The 13,986-nt window shown below is 43.6% G+C and overlaps 1 protein-coding gene across 1 annotated transcript in view; it reads right to left on the bottom strand.

The window, feature by feature from the left end:
- SCAP (SREBF chaperone) overlaps positions 1 to 8,371 on the bottom strand; it is a 44,342-nt gene extending 35,971 nt beyond the window's left edge. Inside the window, exon 1 of the mRNA XM_062603941.1 lies at positions 8,118 to 8,371. Coding sequence (XP_062459925.1) covers positions 8,118 to 8,239 — 122 coding nt within the window. The 5' untranslated portion in view covers positions 8,240 to 8,371. The remainder of the gene's footprint in view (positions 1 to 8,117) is intronic.
- Between the last annotated feature and the right edge of the window lie 5,615 nt (positions 8,372 to 13,986).

Genomic DNA, 13,986 nt, shown 5'->3' with positions numbered 1-13,986 from the left:
GGAGGAGGTTCAGCAATCAGCCTGCATCTGACTGAGACTGAGACATAAATTAAAGTAGTAACAGCAAGTGTATGTGATAAACAAACCAAAATGAATGGAAGAGGTGACTGAGGAAGAAGATTTTTTTCCACTAAATGATTTTGATGCTCATGACTGTGTCCATAAATCTAAGGGAAAAATCACTGAACTCTGGAATGGTTTGGGCTGGGAGGGACTTTAAAGCTCATACCCTGCCACAGGCAGGTACACCTTCTATCAGATCAAGTTGCTCCAAGCTCTGTGCAACCTGGCCTTGAACACTGCTGGGGCATTGTTCTGATGTCACTGATGGGGCAGCCACAGCTTCTCTGGGCTACCTGTGCCAGGGCATCACCACCTTCAGGCTGCAGGGGGGGCAGCTACCAAGACTTCAGTATTTGTTTTTTCCGTTGTTTCATTTTCTGTAGAAAGGAAGAAGCTAACTCCCATCCTGCAGCACAAACCACCTCTCAAAATACTGGACACAGCAACTCATAGCTCCTGAATGGCTATTTCTGAATGATTTTAATTTAATTTAATTTTCTGAATGGTTTTAATTCTTGTTTTGTTGGGTTTTATTACGTTAGGATTTTCAAACTTGTCCAACAAATCTGGAAGTACATGCAAATGGAATGGGGGAAGGAGAAAATGGCATTTCTTGGAAGACTCAAGGGCAATAAAATGAGAAGAACAAAAGGCAAATTTCTGATGGAAAGAAAAACTATAAAATCAAGAGCTGTCCGTGTATTGCTGAGGACTACATCCTGCTGCAGCCGCTGGCAGACTGGAGCAACCATGACTCCCATATTCCACCATTCTCTTCAGGCATGTGGTCAGGGTACATCTCTTGACAGCTAAATGAACTTCAGTGTTTACCTGCAATTTGATTAAATTGTGAGTATGGAACAGGATTTATGCTGTAGTAAAGGATCTGTATTTTCCCTACGTCTTTTTTAGTCCATCCCCACAGCAGGCAAAGAAGAGGGCGACATAAACCAGCATTAGATTTTCTCTACCCAGTCTAAAGTTTTCTGCAAGCCACATTGATTGGCTCCTTCAGCTTCCTCTACACTTCCAGTCTGCTTAGCCAACAAAAGCTACGTTGAGTAAGAATATGGAATTATTTCCATTTCCCCATAAGCTAACAAGTCCTAATTCTAATACTCAGCACTGCTAAAGACAGTGATAAGAATTTTCAGTCATGGCTCTACTCTCACAGGTTATTATCTTCAGCAAGAGCAAGAGCTTTTGTCTTTGGTGATATTGTCTTCAAATTTCAAATGAGGGGAGATCGAGATGAGATCTGAGGAAGAAGTTCTTCCCTGTGAGGGTGGTGAGGCCCTGGCACAGGTTGCCCAGAGAAGCTGTGGCTGCCCCATCCCTGGAACTGTTCAAAGCCAGGCTGGATGGGGCTTGGAGCAACCTGGTCTAGTGGAAGATGTCCCTGCCCGTGGCATGGGATTGGAACTGGATGGGCTTTAAGGTCCCTTCCAACCCAAACCATTCTAGGGTTCTATTCTATGAAATTTTACTGAGACTAGAGCAGCTGTGTGGCATTAGAAGACACTGATGTACACCTATCAGGAACAGGGCTGCCTAGCAGATTGTCCAGCACAGAAAAAAAGTTACAGCTTTTTTAATAATCCCTATTTCTAGCAACTACCATTACAGAAAAGGCCCCAGATGAAATGCATGTTTCAAAGATCTAAATAAAAGGTTAAAACAGACCCTGTTGTCCTTACACACTTAATGTTTGGCTCCTATAGTCCCTATTGCAACACGATCTAGGTATTGCAGATTGCTCATGGTGTGGTTTTGCAGCAAAGCTCAGGAATGAGACCTACTGTTGGGACTCTTTTCAAAAGCTCCCTCACCTTTAGCCAACAGCAACATGTATTTATGTCCCCACAAGGGAAGAAGGGACATATATTTACTTATATCACGGTGATATATGAATATTCATGTTGATGAAAGGTTTTGAGAATGCCTGACGGAAGAACACCCAAAGTACGTGCTCTGCATTACAACTGTCATTTCAGTAAGATGCTAAAACACTAGTTCTTGAATTTTTTAATCTTATACAGACATGTGACAGCACCTGATCTTGTCAGCGATACCCGAGACAGACTGACAGCAGGGATAAAAAAAGGGCAGAGCGAGAAAGGAATCATCCAGTGATAGAACGAAATTCACCAGACCAACTGCTTCAGCCATCACTGTTAGAGCATTTTTCAGGTAAAGAGATACTGTAAAACACCAAACCAGAGCTGCTGTGAGCTGTCAGAAGCACCCTGGCTTCCCACAGACACCAAACACTGCAAGGATTGTGAGATGCAACAAGCCTAGATCGCTTCTATGTGTGCTTCCCACCAAAGCCAACTCCAAATGAGTTTCAGGGAAGTGACTTCTTCAAGGTGCCCTCCAACCCAAACCAACCTATCATTTCTAGCACTCTGGTTTGGTTCTCCTCTCATCCCTCTTTGTTAAGAGATTTTTTTTGACTGCAAGGAAAAGAGATGAACACCAGTATGGAAAGTACAGAGAAAGGAGGGAAGAAAAGTAGGATCTAAAACAGATGACAGGGAAGCTCCAAAGAGGTTTTGGTTTTGAGAAAGGTTCTTTTCAGATGCTCGTGTAACCATGCACCCTGAAACCCTTCTGCAAATCCACAATAATGGGAAAACAGACCATCTACAGGTTGGTATTGCCGAATTCAAGCAAGAGCGTGTTTTAGTTACCAAGCATGGGGCAGGTTCAAGCAAAAAATGTTCATCCAACTACTTTACATATTTTCAAGACAGCTTAGAGGGCCAAGATGGAGAACTGCCAGGTCAGCCCGAGGCAGCTGGCAACTCAAGAGCTGCAAACCCCACAATTGCATATTCCTCCCCCTCAGAATCAAAGCAGAGATCACCACCATGCCAGAATACTCTTCAGCTGGTGAATATGTTGGAGAGAGCTGCCAGGTCTTAAGTAACAGGGAAGGTGGTGATACATTGCCTTAAAATAGCTACCACCTCCATTTTGCACACTGCAGAACAAGCTTTTAGCCTGTTTCCAGCCTAAACTACTGCAACGACAGAACAACCTGAAAACCCACTGCTAATGAGAGATAGGAAATTTGATAAAGGGTCTTGCCAGAGGGTAGGGAAGGCGGGCAGCAACAGTTCCCTTTTAGCCTTGATAAGTGCACAAACAAAACCCATTCCTGAATAAATGTTTGCTTTGCCTGGTTTCCAACTAACAGGAGCCTCAAAAATCTGCACTGCAAAAGTAAGGATTCCCCTCACTCTGTGCTGCCTGCTTCCCTTTTTCTTTGAAGCAGAAGAGAGGTCTTGTTACATAGAACTTGCTTCTAGTTTCATCACACAGTCCCACAGGAGACTGTGGATCAGGAACATGAAGAGTCTGACAGCAACTGGTTCCTCTGGTTATCACACAAGATGGTACAAACCTGTAAGACACTGAAATGTTCTTTTAGAAAGAAGTATGTGTGTGCACGTACAGACTGTGTGGGCTGTGGCTCCAGTCAGTTCCATAATCCTTTAGGAGCAGAACCTAGTGCTTCAGTCAACTAATGAACACCTGCAAAGACTCACCCTGCTTCATTCTCCTAAACCTTCTTCACAGAGCCAACCGATTTTGAAGTCTAACTTCAACTAAAAACTGTTCTTCAGAACTACAGAGGAATTTCAAATTTACCCTGATTACCAGGTTTATAGGTGTCATCTGTTCTTCTCTGAGCTGGGGAAGAGGAACTACTCTTGTGTCAGATTATCTTAAGTGGCACTCTCATTCTACTAGGGAAGAAAAATCCAGATCTTAATGCAGACCCATTTAAGTGGGGTGATGAAAATGAATGTCACCTGCCAAAGGATATATAGTAAAGCAAGAAGTAACATGCCCAATAATAGTCCTCACTTCAGAGGGAGGGTTTTCTGCTGAACAACCTAACTTGAATTTTCAGACTTGGAATAAAACTACAGAGCAGGAATGAGTCATAGGAATTTTTGCTTTGAATATTAATTAACAGATATGCAATGTCCTCTCTATAGGTGACATTAAGAACAGAGTCTACACAAAATACTTCCAAGGTTGAAGAGAGAATGCATTCACATAACCTGTAGCAGACAGCATGTTGTGAGTGTGCAACCTCATCCTTGACACCTGGCCTTTCAGAACAGGAGAAACACCTGCAAGTTAATTGTTGTCACACCGACTGAGAACTAGGACTGATGTTGGACAAATCATGGCCCATGTGGTTTATTTCAACTCTTAAAAAAAGTTATCTGAACACAGAGACAGACACCTCACACTTTTACTGAGGTGGAGGTGAGGAAAATGAAAACAACTGAGTTAATGTCTCCTGCAGCAGAATTTTACAAGCTCTGCTTGATGCTGGGTGCATGCAGGTGCAGGAGGCGATGATTGTTTTACCTCTCCCTTTGAAGAGGTTAGGATGCAAGATCTACTGGTCACTTGAACAATACAATGTCTTTACTAGCCATGCTTAAGGATGAAAAATACAGAATGCTTCCTTTTTGCTCTATTACCTTCTCATTTTGTCCATTCTCTTCTTCCAGGACAGGGACTAAGCAGCTAAGCAATACCGTGATGTCATCAGCTCCTTCTCTGTTGATTCACTGGATCACTTGTGCATCTTCTTGTTATAAAGACCTGTAGTTCCTACTACTTAATTGCCCCACTCTTGTTTCAGACTAATCAGCACTACTATGCAAACAGTGCTGAAGGTCTCTAACCAATCCTGTTGGCCAGAAGCATTGCCTAAATGAGCTTCCACATTGAAGCTGGGCCTAGATTTTTTTCCTTCTTCTTTCTCCAAATTTTAGCATGCTTGTCACTCATTTTTGCAGTGAATGGTTGAGATGAATCAGTAAGATCTGTCCTCAGAAACTGGAATGCTTCTGAAGAGCACAAATTAAATTCCAGAAGTAAATCAGTGCCAAACACCATTACTCAGATTCCCCACGATATTACCGCAGGGAAAAATGCAGATGCGACCCTTTGTGGCCGTCAGTGAGTTCCTCACTCCAGCCAAGAGAAAGCTTCCCCAGGAGGTGGCTATGCAACATCTCCCCAAGTTCCTTCTGAGCAAGTCTTTTCATCACATACAGTAAAATTGTACAGGTTTTGTGGGGGCAGGGTGCCAAGGCCAATGAAAAGACAATAATTTCTTTTTCAATCAGGAAAAATTGTATGAAATAACAGGAATACAGAAGAAACAAACAGTCATCTTGATGACTGCTGGTTATCTGTGGGGTGAGGCAGGAAACTTCAAAACCATGTGAGCAGTTACTAGGGAAAACTAATTTGTTGCTAATACATTAACTCTCCCTAGGTTGAAATCCTGAAGCTATGTCACCTGGTGGGCATTTCATAGTATCACAGGATGGTTTGGGTTGGAAGGGACCTTAAAGACCATCACACTGCTGATGATGCAGCCCAGGACACGGTTGGTTTCTGGGCTGCAAGCGCACACTGCTGGGGTATGGGTTGCTTCTCATGGACCAACACCCCTAAGTCCTTCTCCTCAAGGCTGTTCTCAAACCAGTCTCTCCCAGACCATGTTTGTGCTTGGGATTGCCCTGACGCAGGTGCAGCACCTAGCACTTAGCTTTGTAGAACTCCATGAGGTTCGCACTGTCCCACCTCTTCCTGTCCAGGTCCCTCTGGATCCCATCCCTTCCCTTCAGCATGTCAATCACACCACACAGCTCAGTGTTGTTGACAAACTTGCTGAGGGTGCTCGATCCCACTGTCCATGTCACCCACAAAGATGTTGAACACTTCCAGTGCCAACATCGACCCCTGAGCAACACCTCTCATCACTGGTCTCTACCAGCATAAGCAGAATCTCACGTTTCAGCTTGTGCCTATTGTCACTGGGTATCCACTCTCTTTACACCCTCTCTTCATGTATTTATACATGGTGATAAGTTTCCCTGCGCCTTCTCTTCTTTAGGCTGAACAGAGCTCTCTCAGCCTTTCCTCACAAGAGATGCTCCAGCCCCTTCATCATCTTCATGGCCCTCTGCTGGACTTCTCACCTAATACCATGTCCTTTTAACAGGAAGCCCAGCGCTGGACCCAGCACTCCAGGTGAGGCCTTACTGGTGGTGTGTGGAAGGGAAGGATCACCTCTCTTGACCTTCTGCAACCTCCCAAATGCAGCCCAGGACACTCTGGACCGCCTCTTGCTGCCCCCCTGCCCCCCGACACATAGCTGGCTTGTATTCCACTTGGTGTTCACCAGGACCTCTGGGCATGCCCTGCAAAGCTGCTTTCCAGAGCACTGACCTCCAGGCTGCATAGACCTCTTATATAAATAAGAGGTTATTCTTCCTTCTACATTTCCTTGCGTTAAGTTTCATGAGGTTCCTCTCTGCCCCGGCAGGCATCTGGTGTATCAGCCACTGTACCCAGTTTTCCACTTCCTAGTTCATGATATATGAAGTCTGTATCATCTGCAAACTTGATGAGGGTGCAGTCCACCCCATCATCCAGGTCAACCATGAAGAAGTCAGACCACAAGCTCAAACTAAGAGACTTGAAGACCTCAAACCAAAACTAAACTTCCAATAAATATCTCGGAGCGTCCTGTATACTACTATCCTGTCAGAGTTCAGCTTTATCACACAGAAATGCTCCAGTGTAGAAGGTACTGCACTCTGGAAGTTTTGACCCAGTTGGTAATGCCACTTCTCAAACCAGAATTAACACCAGCTCATTATAGAGTATCTCAGAACTGGAACTGAAACAGCCCCAAAAATCACTTCTAAAGAGGGAGCACTTTCACCACACTTCAGGATTTTTTCCCCAAGGTACACTGCTCTCAAAAGGTGCCAGAGAATCACAGAATCATGTGGGTTGGAAAACACCCTTAAGCTCCCTTAAGAGTCCAACCATTAACCCAGCACAGCCAAGGCCTCCACTAAATGCTCCTTCCTACCACAGGTCTTTTAAATCCCTCCAGGGACAGTGACACCACCGCTTCCCTGGGCAGCCTGTTCCAGTGCTTGACAACCTTTTCAGGAAAGAAACTGTCACAGTATTTTTGAAACCTGGTCTCTCCTCAGGCCATTATTTGCTTTTCTAATGAGTTACTGAAACTCATTAAAGAAAACATAAGAGTAATCACTTTACACCTGATGGTGTTTTGGACAAATTTCTGCAGCCTGAAGGTAACCAATTACTGGAGAATGCTCAAATACTTCCACAAATACACAATTACCAGTAGGTAATCTGCCAGAAACGACCTGGGTTGAAGCCCCAGGTACTCAGTGGAAATGCCTCAATACATAGATAACCTTTTAACAGTAGATGTGGATGAAGTCTGTCCTATCCTCAGAAGTGCTCAAAGAAAAATTTACACCTGTATCTGTACAAACACAGGGTGAGCTTTTATAAAAGCAAAGTAGATCACCACATGGGGTTTATTTTGAACAAAGATACTTAGAATTAAAAACCTGAAAACAGAACCTGTATATTCATGTGCCTATCCACAAATCTGAGCACAAAAGTTTTCTCAACTCCAGTAGCAATATCGCCTCATTGGAGACAATCAGGAGACCCATGTAACATTTCTGGGAATGAAATTATAATTCAGTTGCAACTCGTATCCAAATTTCAAGTCCATAAGGAGAGCAGTGAGCTTACAAGAAACACACAACACACATGTGCCAAGACAAAGGCTGAAAAAGAAGAGTACCAGCTGAAGGGAGAACAGAATAGGCAAGTATGGAGAGAAAGATCAACTTTCCTTCTCCCCTTCTTAATTCATGGGTTTGGAGTCCACCACCAGATGTTTGGGGACTCCTTTTACTTTATTTATTGCTTTACTTCACTTTCTACTATTTATTTATTAAACCACATGAAGATACTTCATCCCTGTCTTTTCTTTAGTTCCACTGAAAGGGATGACAAAAATCTATTATGTTTAAAAAACAATAGTAAAAAAATATAAAAGAGCTCCTGGGATAGCTCACTGGACAGGGAAACCCAAGCACATTCACGGCATTGCTATGAAAACCCCACAAAGCAGCAACCCCCTGTGGCAACAAGTCCTTTACACGACTTACCAGCAGGCCAGAATACAGAGACCAGTAAAGAGGATGATGAGGATGGGGTAGGAAGCACACAACAGCCCGTGGTTGTAGAACGCCCGCGATATCCTCTCACGCAGTTTTTCAGTCAGGGTCATCCTCAACTGTCGTCACCTAGCTGCCATCCCGGGATACATCAGGGGGTTGGGCAATTCCAGCATGTGCAACGCTTCAGCCAAGGCACTGTGTCCAGCTGGAAATTGAAAAGAAAGCAAGCTCATTAGAAAAACAGAGAAATAGAAGGGAAATAAACATTAGCAACTGGCTTTAGGCAGATTTCCAGCACTATACCTGCTCAGAAGAGGAGGGAGAAACAGACACCACACATCAAGAATTTGTTATGAGCCTACAGGCAATTTGATCAGATGACTGGGTTTTGCCTAAGGAAAGAAAGGGCCAAAAACACAAATGGAGAGCAAACAGCAACTGAACAGACATCAGGCACCAGCCATGAGCAACTGCTGGTCAGAGAGGACACGCAGGAACGGAGCTAGGAACCAAACCGTCTGAGAGGAAGGAAGAAAAGGAGCTTAGCAGGAAAAGAATTAAGCAGTACTCCTAGGAGATGCCAAAATGCCAATTAGAAAAGAAGGATTGAGGCTAGCTGTCAGCAACGTGGTCTTAGGGGAAGTGCTTTTGGACACAGGCTGAAGCGCTTTCAGAGCTTTAACTATTAGCAACACACCAGTTACAAGAGACCAGAGCAGGCTTTACAGCTAAGGCAACACAGAGAGAGCTATTTTTGCATGGGGAATGAGGGAGGGAAATGTAAGTAGCCAGAAAACATTAAACAGTAAAATAAACTAATGCAGATGCTTCCTGTCAAGGCAGACTTTGACTTGACTGTAAGATTTATGTCTAGCCATTCACCGAGAGCAAACAGAATCACAGATGTCAGAAGTGGTCAGCTTCAGCTTGCAATTTGATTTATAAAGTAGAAAAATGCAATAGAAAGAGCCCTAAGAAAAGGTTAAGATAATACATTACAATAAACCACCACACAAATTCCTAGGAAAGATGGAGAAGAAACCTAACCTCCAACCTTTTCCTTCTTTTTTTTACCTTTCTAAATCTCAGGCTAAAAGCAAAGTTGGTTCCCAACAGTGTTGGGAAGTGAAAGGGTTCAATGCAAGACTGAGTTTTTCATGCAGTTCAAAGCTACGATTATCCATGGTTTTTATAGTTTTATCTGCAAGGGAATAAACACATTTTTCCTGGCTTCTCCAGAAAAAGACTGGGACAGTAAGAGACCCAAAGCATATCAAATAGGTCATTTTGTCCACAGGAAATCACCATTTATGACTGCATCAAAAAACTGAATACAGGACCTAAACAGAGATGACCTATGAAAAACAGGTGGGCATCTCACATTTAACAACCCGCCTTCACCATCTTGAATGCACACAACATTAGAGAGGAAGGTCCAAGAGGTTCACACAGACAAGAAACCTATGAAGGGGTTTTATACACATCCGGCTTAGGAACTCTGTAAGCCTGAAATGTTTAGAAGCTGGAGGAGGCATCATAGGTGCTGGTTTGTTTTATATTCTTTTTTAAGCAGCCACTTTCAGCTATGTGGGAGCATACAATGGACAACAAACTCTAGAGTACAGCCACCATGCTTTAAATTCCAGATTCAATTATATTTAATGCCCACAGACTGTTTCACAATGGCATACCTATCGCCCCTTCTCTCCCCCATAATACAACTAGAAGTAATCAGGTTATTAGCAACAGAAGCACCAGTCTCTTATCCTAATGACCACCTAATGGAAAACCTGGATAAATATTTTGGCTCATACATTTTAGCAAGGCACTACATCTTTGCGCAAGAATCAACATCACTTTCTTAGTGGTAGGCAATTTCAGTTTGCCTGCAGTCCAGCACCAGCATCAACATTCCAGCATTTTGGGAGAGGGGAGGGGTGAGATGTGCCCCTGCTGTCTGGACACCTTGCAATGCAGGGGGTAAGGCTGTCAAGCTGGACAGAACACTGTACATCACATTCACATGGAATAGGAAGGGTTTTTCTTATAGTCACACAGAGAATCTAAAACCGTAGAACCCTAGAATGGTTTGGGTTGGAAGGGACCTTAAAGCCCATCCAGTTCCAACCCCCTGCCATGGACAGGGACACCTTCCACTAGACCAGGTTGCTCCAAGCCCCGTCCAACCTGGCCTTGGACACTGCCAGGGATGGGGCAGCCACAGCTTCTCTGGGCAACCTGTGCCAGGGCCTCACCACCCTCACAGGGAAGAACTTCTTCCTCAGATCCCATCTAGATCTTCTATGACATAAACATGTTGTGCCTGGCTCTTTGACAAGCTTTACATTCTAATAGCAATTCTGGTTATTAGCACTGCACTGGGAACAGTTTCTACTAATTGCAATGAGGAAAACTTCACATTTTCTCGCTTCACCTGTTGTGAAACATCAGCATTCATTAAGAAGAAAACATTAAGCATTCTAAAGCTAATATTTGCTTATTAGTTTTTCAGGAGTTGCATATTAAATTCCGAAATCTTTATTAGCTTTATGCTACAACAGCGCTCGTGAAAGTTAAAAGCAGGAAGCATTCCAATTCAAAATAGTTTTTGCACACAAAGATTAGATAATGCAAAATAAACCCTCTGATTTTAGGAGAAATGTTAAAGAAGAACCCAGTCAAGAGTATTCTTTTCCTTTTGCATGACTGCAAATCCAAGACAAAGTTTGACTGGAAACAAGAGGACATCAGGACTTAACCTTGCAACACAGTACCTTGCATTTCAGGTACAAAAGACAGATACTCAGTGAAGTTCAGAGACAGATCACAGGAAACAAAAGCAAACACAAGGGTTGAAAGAAACAGGTTTGGCTTTTAAAATCTCTTAAATTTCAAACTAAGTCAGATATTAAGCAATTGCTCAGGTTCTCTAGTCATTCCTTCCATTCACACAAGCATAAAACATTATCATTGCCAGGATTACACTAATTCAGCTCCACACGAGTTCTGGATTGGGAAGAGCACCCTGCACTGAAATTACTCCCCCGGTTCTCCAGAAACATTTCAGCGCAGCCTTGAACACATTTCATGTGAGATGCAACACAATGCTAAGGCCACCAACTTGTCCCAAAGTGGAAATCCAGTGCTGCAGACAGCAAACGTAATTTGAATTATAACAAATACAAGAAATCTAAGTTCAACAAGAAAGGGGTAAGGTCTTGCACCTGGGTAAACACAATCCAAGTGTGCAACACAAGTTAGGATCCGTCCAGCTGGGGAGCAGCTCTGTAGAAAAGGATCCTAGGGGACACAAGCACAATAGGAGTCAACAGTGGGCAGTTGTAGCAAAGAAAGCCAACAGGATGCTGGGTAACATCAACAAGGGTATCACCAGCAGAGATAAAGATGTTGTTGTCCCACTCAGCACTTGTCAGGGCACCCTTGGAATGCTGTGTTCCAGTTTTGGTCCCTGCTATACAAAAAAAGATACGGACAAGTTGAAGTGGGTACAGAGAAGAGCCACAAAGATGACCCAAGGGCTTGGAAACTGCGAGGAAAGGCTGAGAGAGCCGGGCTTGTTCAGCTTACAGAAAAGAAGGCTCTGGGGAGACCTTATCACCATGTTCCATTATTTAAAGGGTAGCCACGAAGAACACAGAGACTCCCTCTTTACAGAGAGTCACATGAAAAAAGACATGGAGTGATGGGCACAAGTTATTCCCAGGGAGATTTCAGTTGGACATAAGAGGAAAATTTTTCACACTGAGAACAATCAGCCACTGGAATAATCCCTACACAATAGTGGTGACTCCCCCAGTGTTGGACACTGTTAAGATTGGGCTGGACAGGGTGCTAGGCCATCGAGTCTGGGTCACGCTTTGCCTGGAATTGCTGGACCAGGTGATTCTTGAAGTCCTTTCCAACCTGAGATTCTAGGATCCTATGACTAAAACTTGATTATTTTTGCCTGACACCCCATTACACACCACAGTTCTGTACTTTTTTGGGTGTATTGCACCCTCTGCCACACACACTTGCAGGTGAGTTTCTCAAGTAGCCCAAAACTTCTCTCATACAGAATCCTGCAGCTACAGAACAAGGGCTTCTACCACCTCATCAAGAGAAAGCACAATCATTTATTTACCATTCATTCACAACACAAGACAGGCAGAGAGAATATTAAATGACCACAACACTTATACAACCCCAAGGCTACCTTTTGCCAAGCTGACCATTACCCTGACCAGAAAGTGGGTTGCTATACACCACTGCATATACTCCACGCTAACTGCTGGCATAAGACAAAGCCACTTTTCAAGAGAACTAATGCACCAGCATCAGCATATAACAGCACCCCATCACATCACCTACTCCCTGCCGCAACCTCAGCATGTACCAGCACAGCGGCTCTTCATCCAAACCCCTTATAAAAAACAAGTCTGGCTCACTGTAATGTCTACCTAGCTGAAGGTAAGTCAGGCATCCCATATCCCACCTGTCCAAGGGCTGAGCAGATGATTCACTTTCTACTTCCAAAGCTTTTCTGTAGTGTGGAGCTTGTGGCAGCCAGCTCTGCACCAGGTAACGCAGCTGCACTGAAGCTGAAACACTGAGAACCTCACAGCTATTGCAGCACAGCAGAGGTTGGCAGGGACCCCTGGAGACCGTGATGGTGATCCAGGGCAGGCTGACCAGGGCCATGCCCAGTCAGGTTTCAAGTATCTCCACTGATAGGAGACCATAGCCTCTCTGCAAGTGGCTACAGCGTTTGAGCAGCTGCCAAGGCGTCCCCCCACAGGTCAGTCCCCTGGCACATCATATAAAGCTTCCACACAGGAACACTTGCGCTGCCACTTCCCACACACAGCAGTATTCATTAAGCACACATCAGTCTTACCATGATGCTTTTGGTAGCCCAGTCTCTGGTTTTACAAGCCTCACTAAGGTTTAAGAACGATAGCGCAAGATCTCTATGTACATTCAGCAACTCTCTCATCCCCACCTGCAGCAGCACACAAGATTTGCAGCACCTGGACACAGAACCAGAACAGGCTCTTACATTTCCTATACTCACTAAATGAGTGTATGACCAAGACAGTCCAAACCAAGGTTGTATTAAACTATGCCTCAAATGCAAGAAGAAAGAGAAGGCTATTTCATAGGATTATGGATGCTGTAACGATTATACTTTCTTGGAAAACTCCTGTTGCTGTAGAGTTTGCTGGCTCTACTGCAAATTCCTACAAAAATACCCCCAAAACAAGACTGACCAGCAAAGGAAGAAAAGCAGCATTTCTTCTTGCAGGAAAAACAAACTCAAATTTACAGATGCTGGACAATACTGATTTTCCAAGATAATAGCTTTTATCTTGCTTAACAATAGCTACATGTCCCAAATTCTTTACATTTCTGCCTGAAAGTGTTTTACAGCCTTCACAGAAAGGCTCCCTTTACCACTCGAGTGCAGGAAAAAGCAGCTAAAGCAGCAGCAGCTCAGAGAACACAAGCACACTGTAAGCTTAGAGGAAAAATACCAAAGGTATGACAACTTTACTCTTTATAATAAATAATAACCTGTTTTTTAAAGTACATTCAACATCTTGGTTTTCTATAAAACATTCTTGAACCAGGCCTTTGCAGTAGGTGTCATAAAAACACATGACTGAGCTTGTGAAGAGTGGAGGGGGGAAGGGGGGATTATTAGAGGAAAAAAAATAATCACTGTTTTGTACTAATTTTTCTTGCACTTCCATACATAATTTGCTCCATCTTGCTGCCTACAGCAAAGTCCTGTAGCCAAACTTTTAACATGGATCTTAACCCAGCATTTTCCATTTAAAAAAACAATCTTGGTTAA

Source organism: Pezoporus occidentalis, unplaced genomic scaffold, assembly GCF_034315485.1.
Source record: "Pezoporus occidentalis ecotype Australia unplaced genomic scaffold, CSIRO_AGI_Poc_V1 ctg82, whole genome shotgun sequence".
Taxonomy (NCBI): domain Eukaryota; kingdom Metazoa; phylum Chordata; class Aves; order Psittaciformes; family Psittacidae; genus Pezoporus; species Pezoporus occidentalis.
This window is presented reverse-complemented; position numbering and strand designations above follow the sequence as displayed.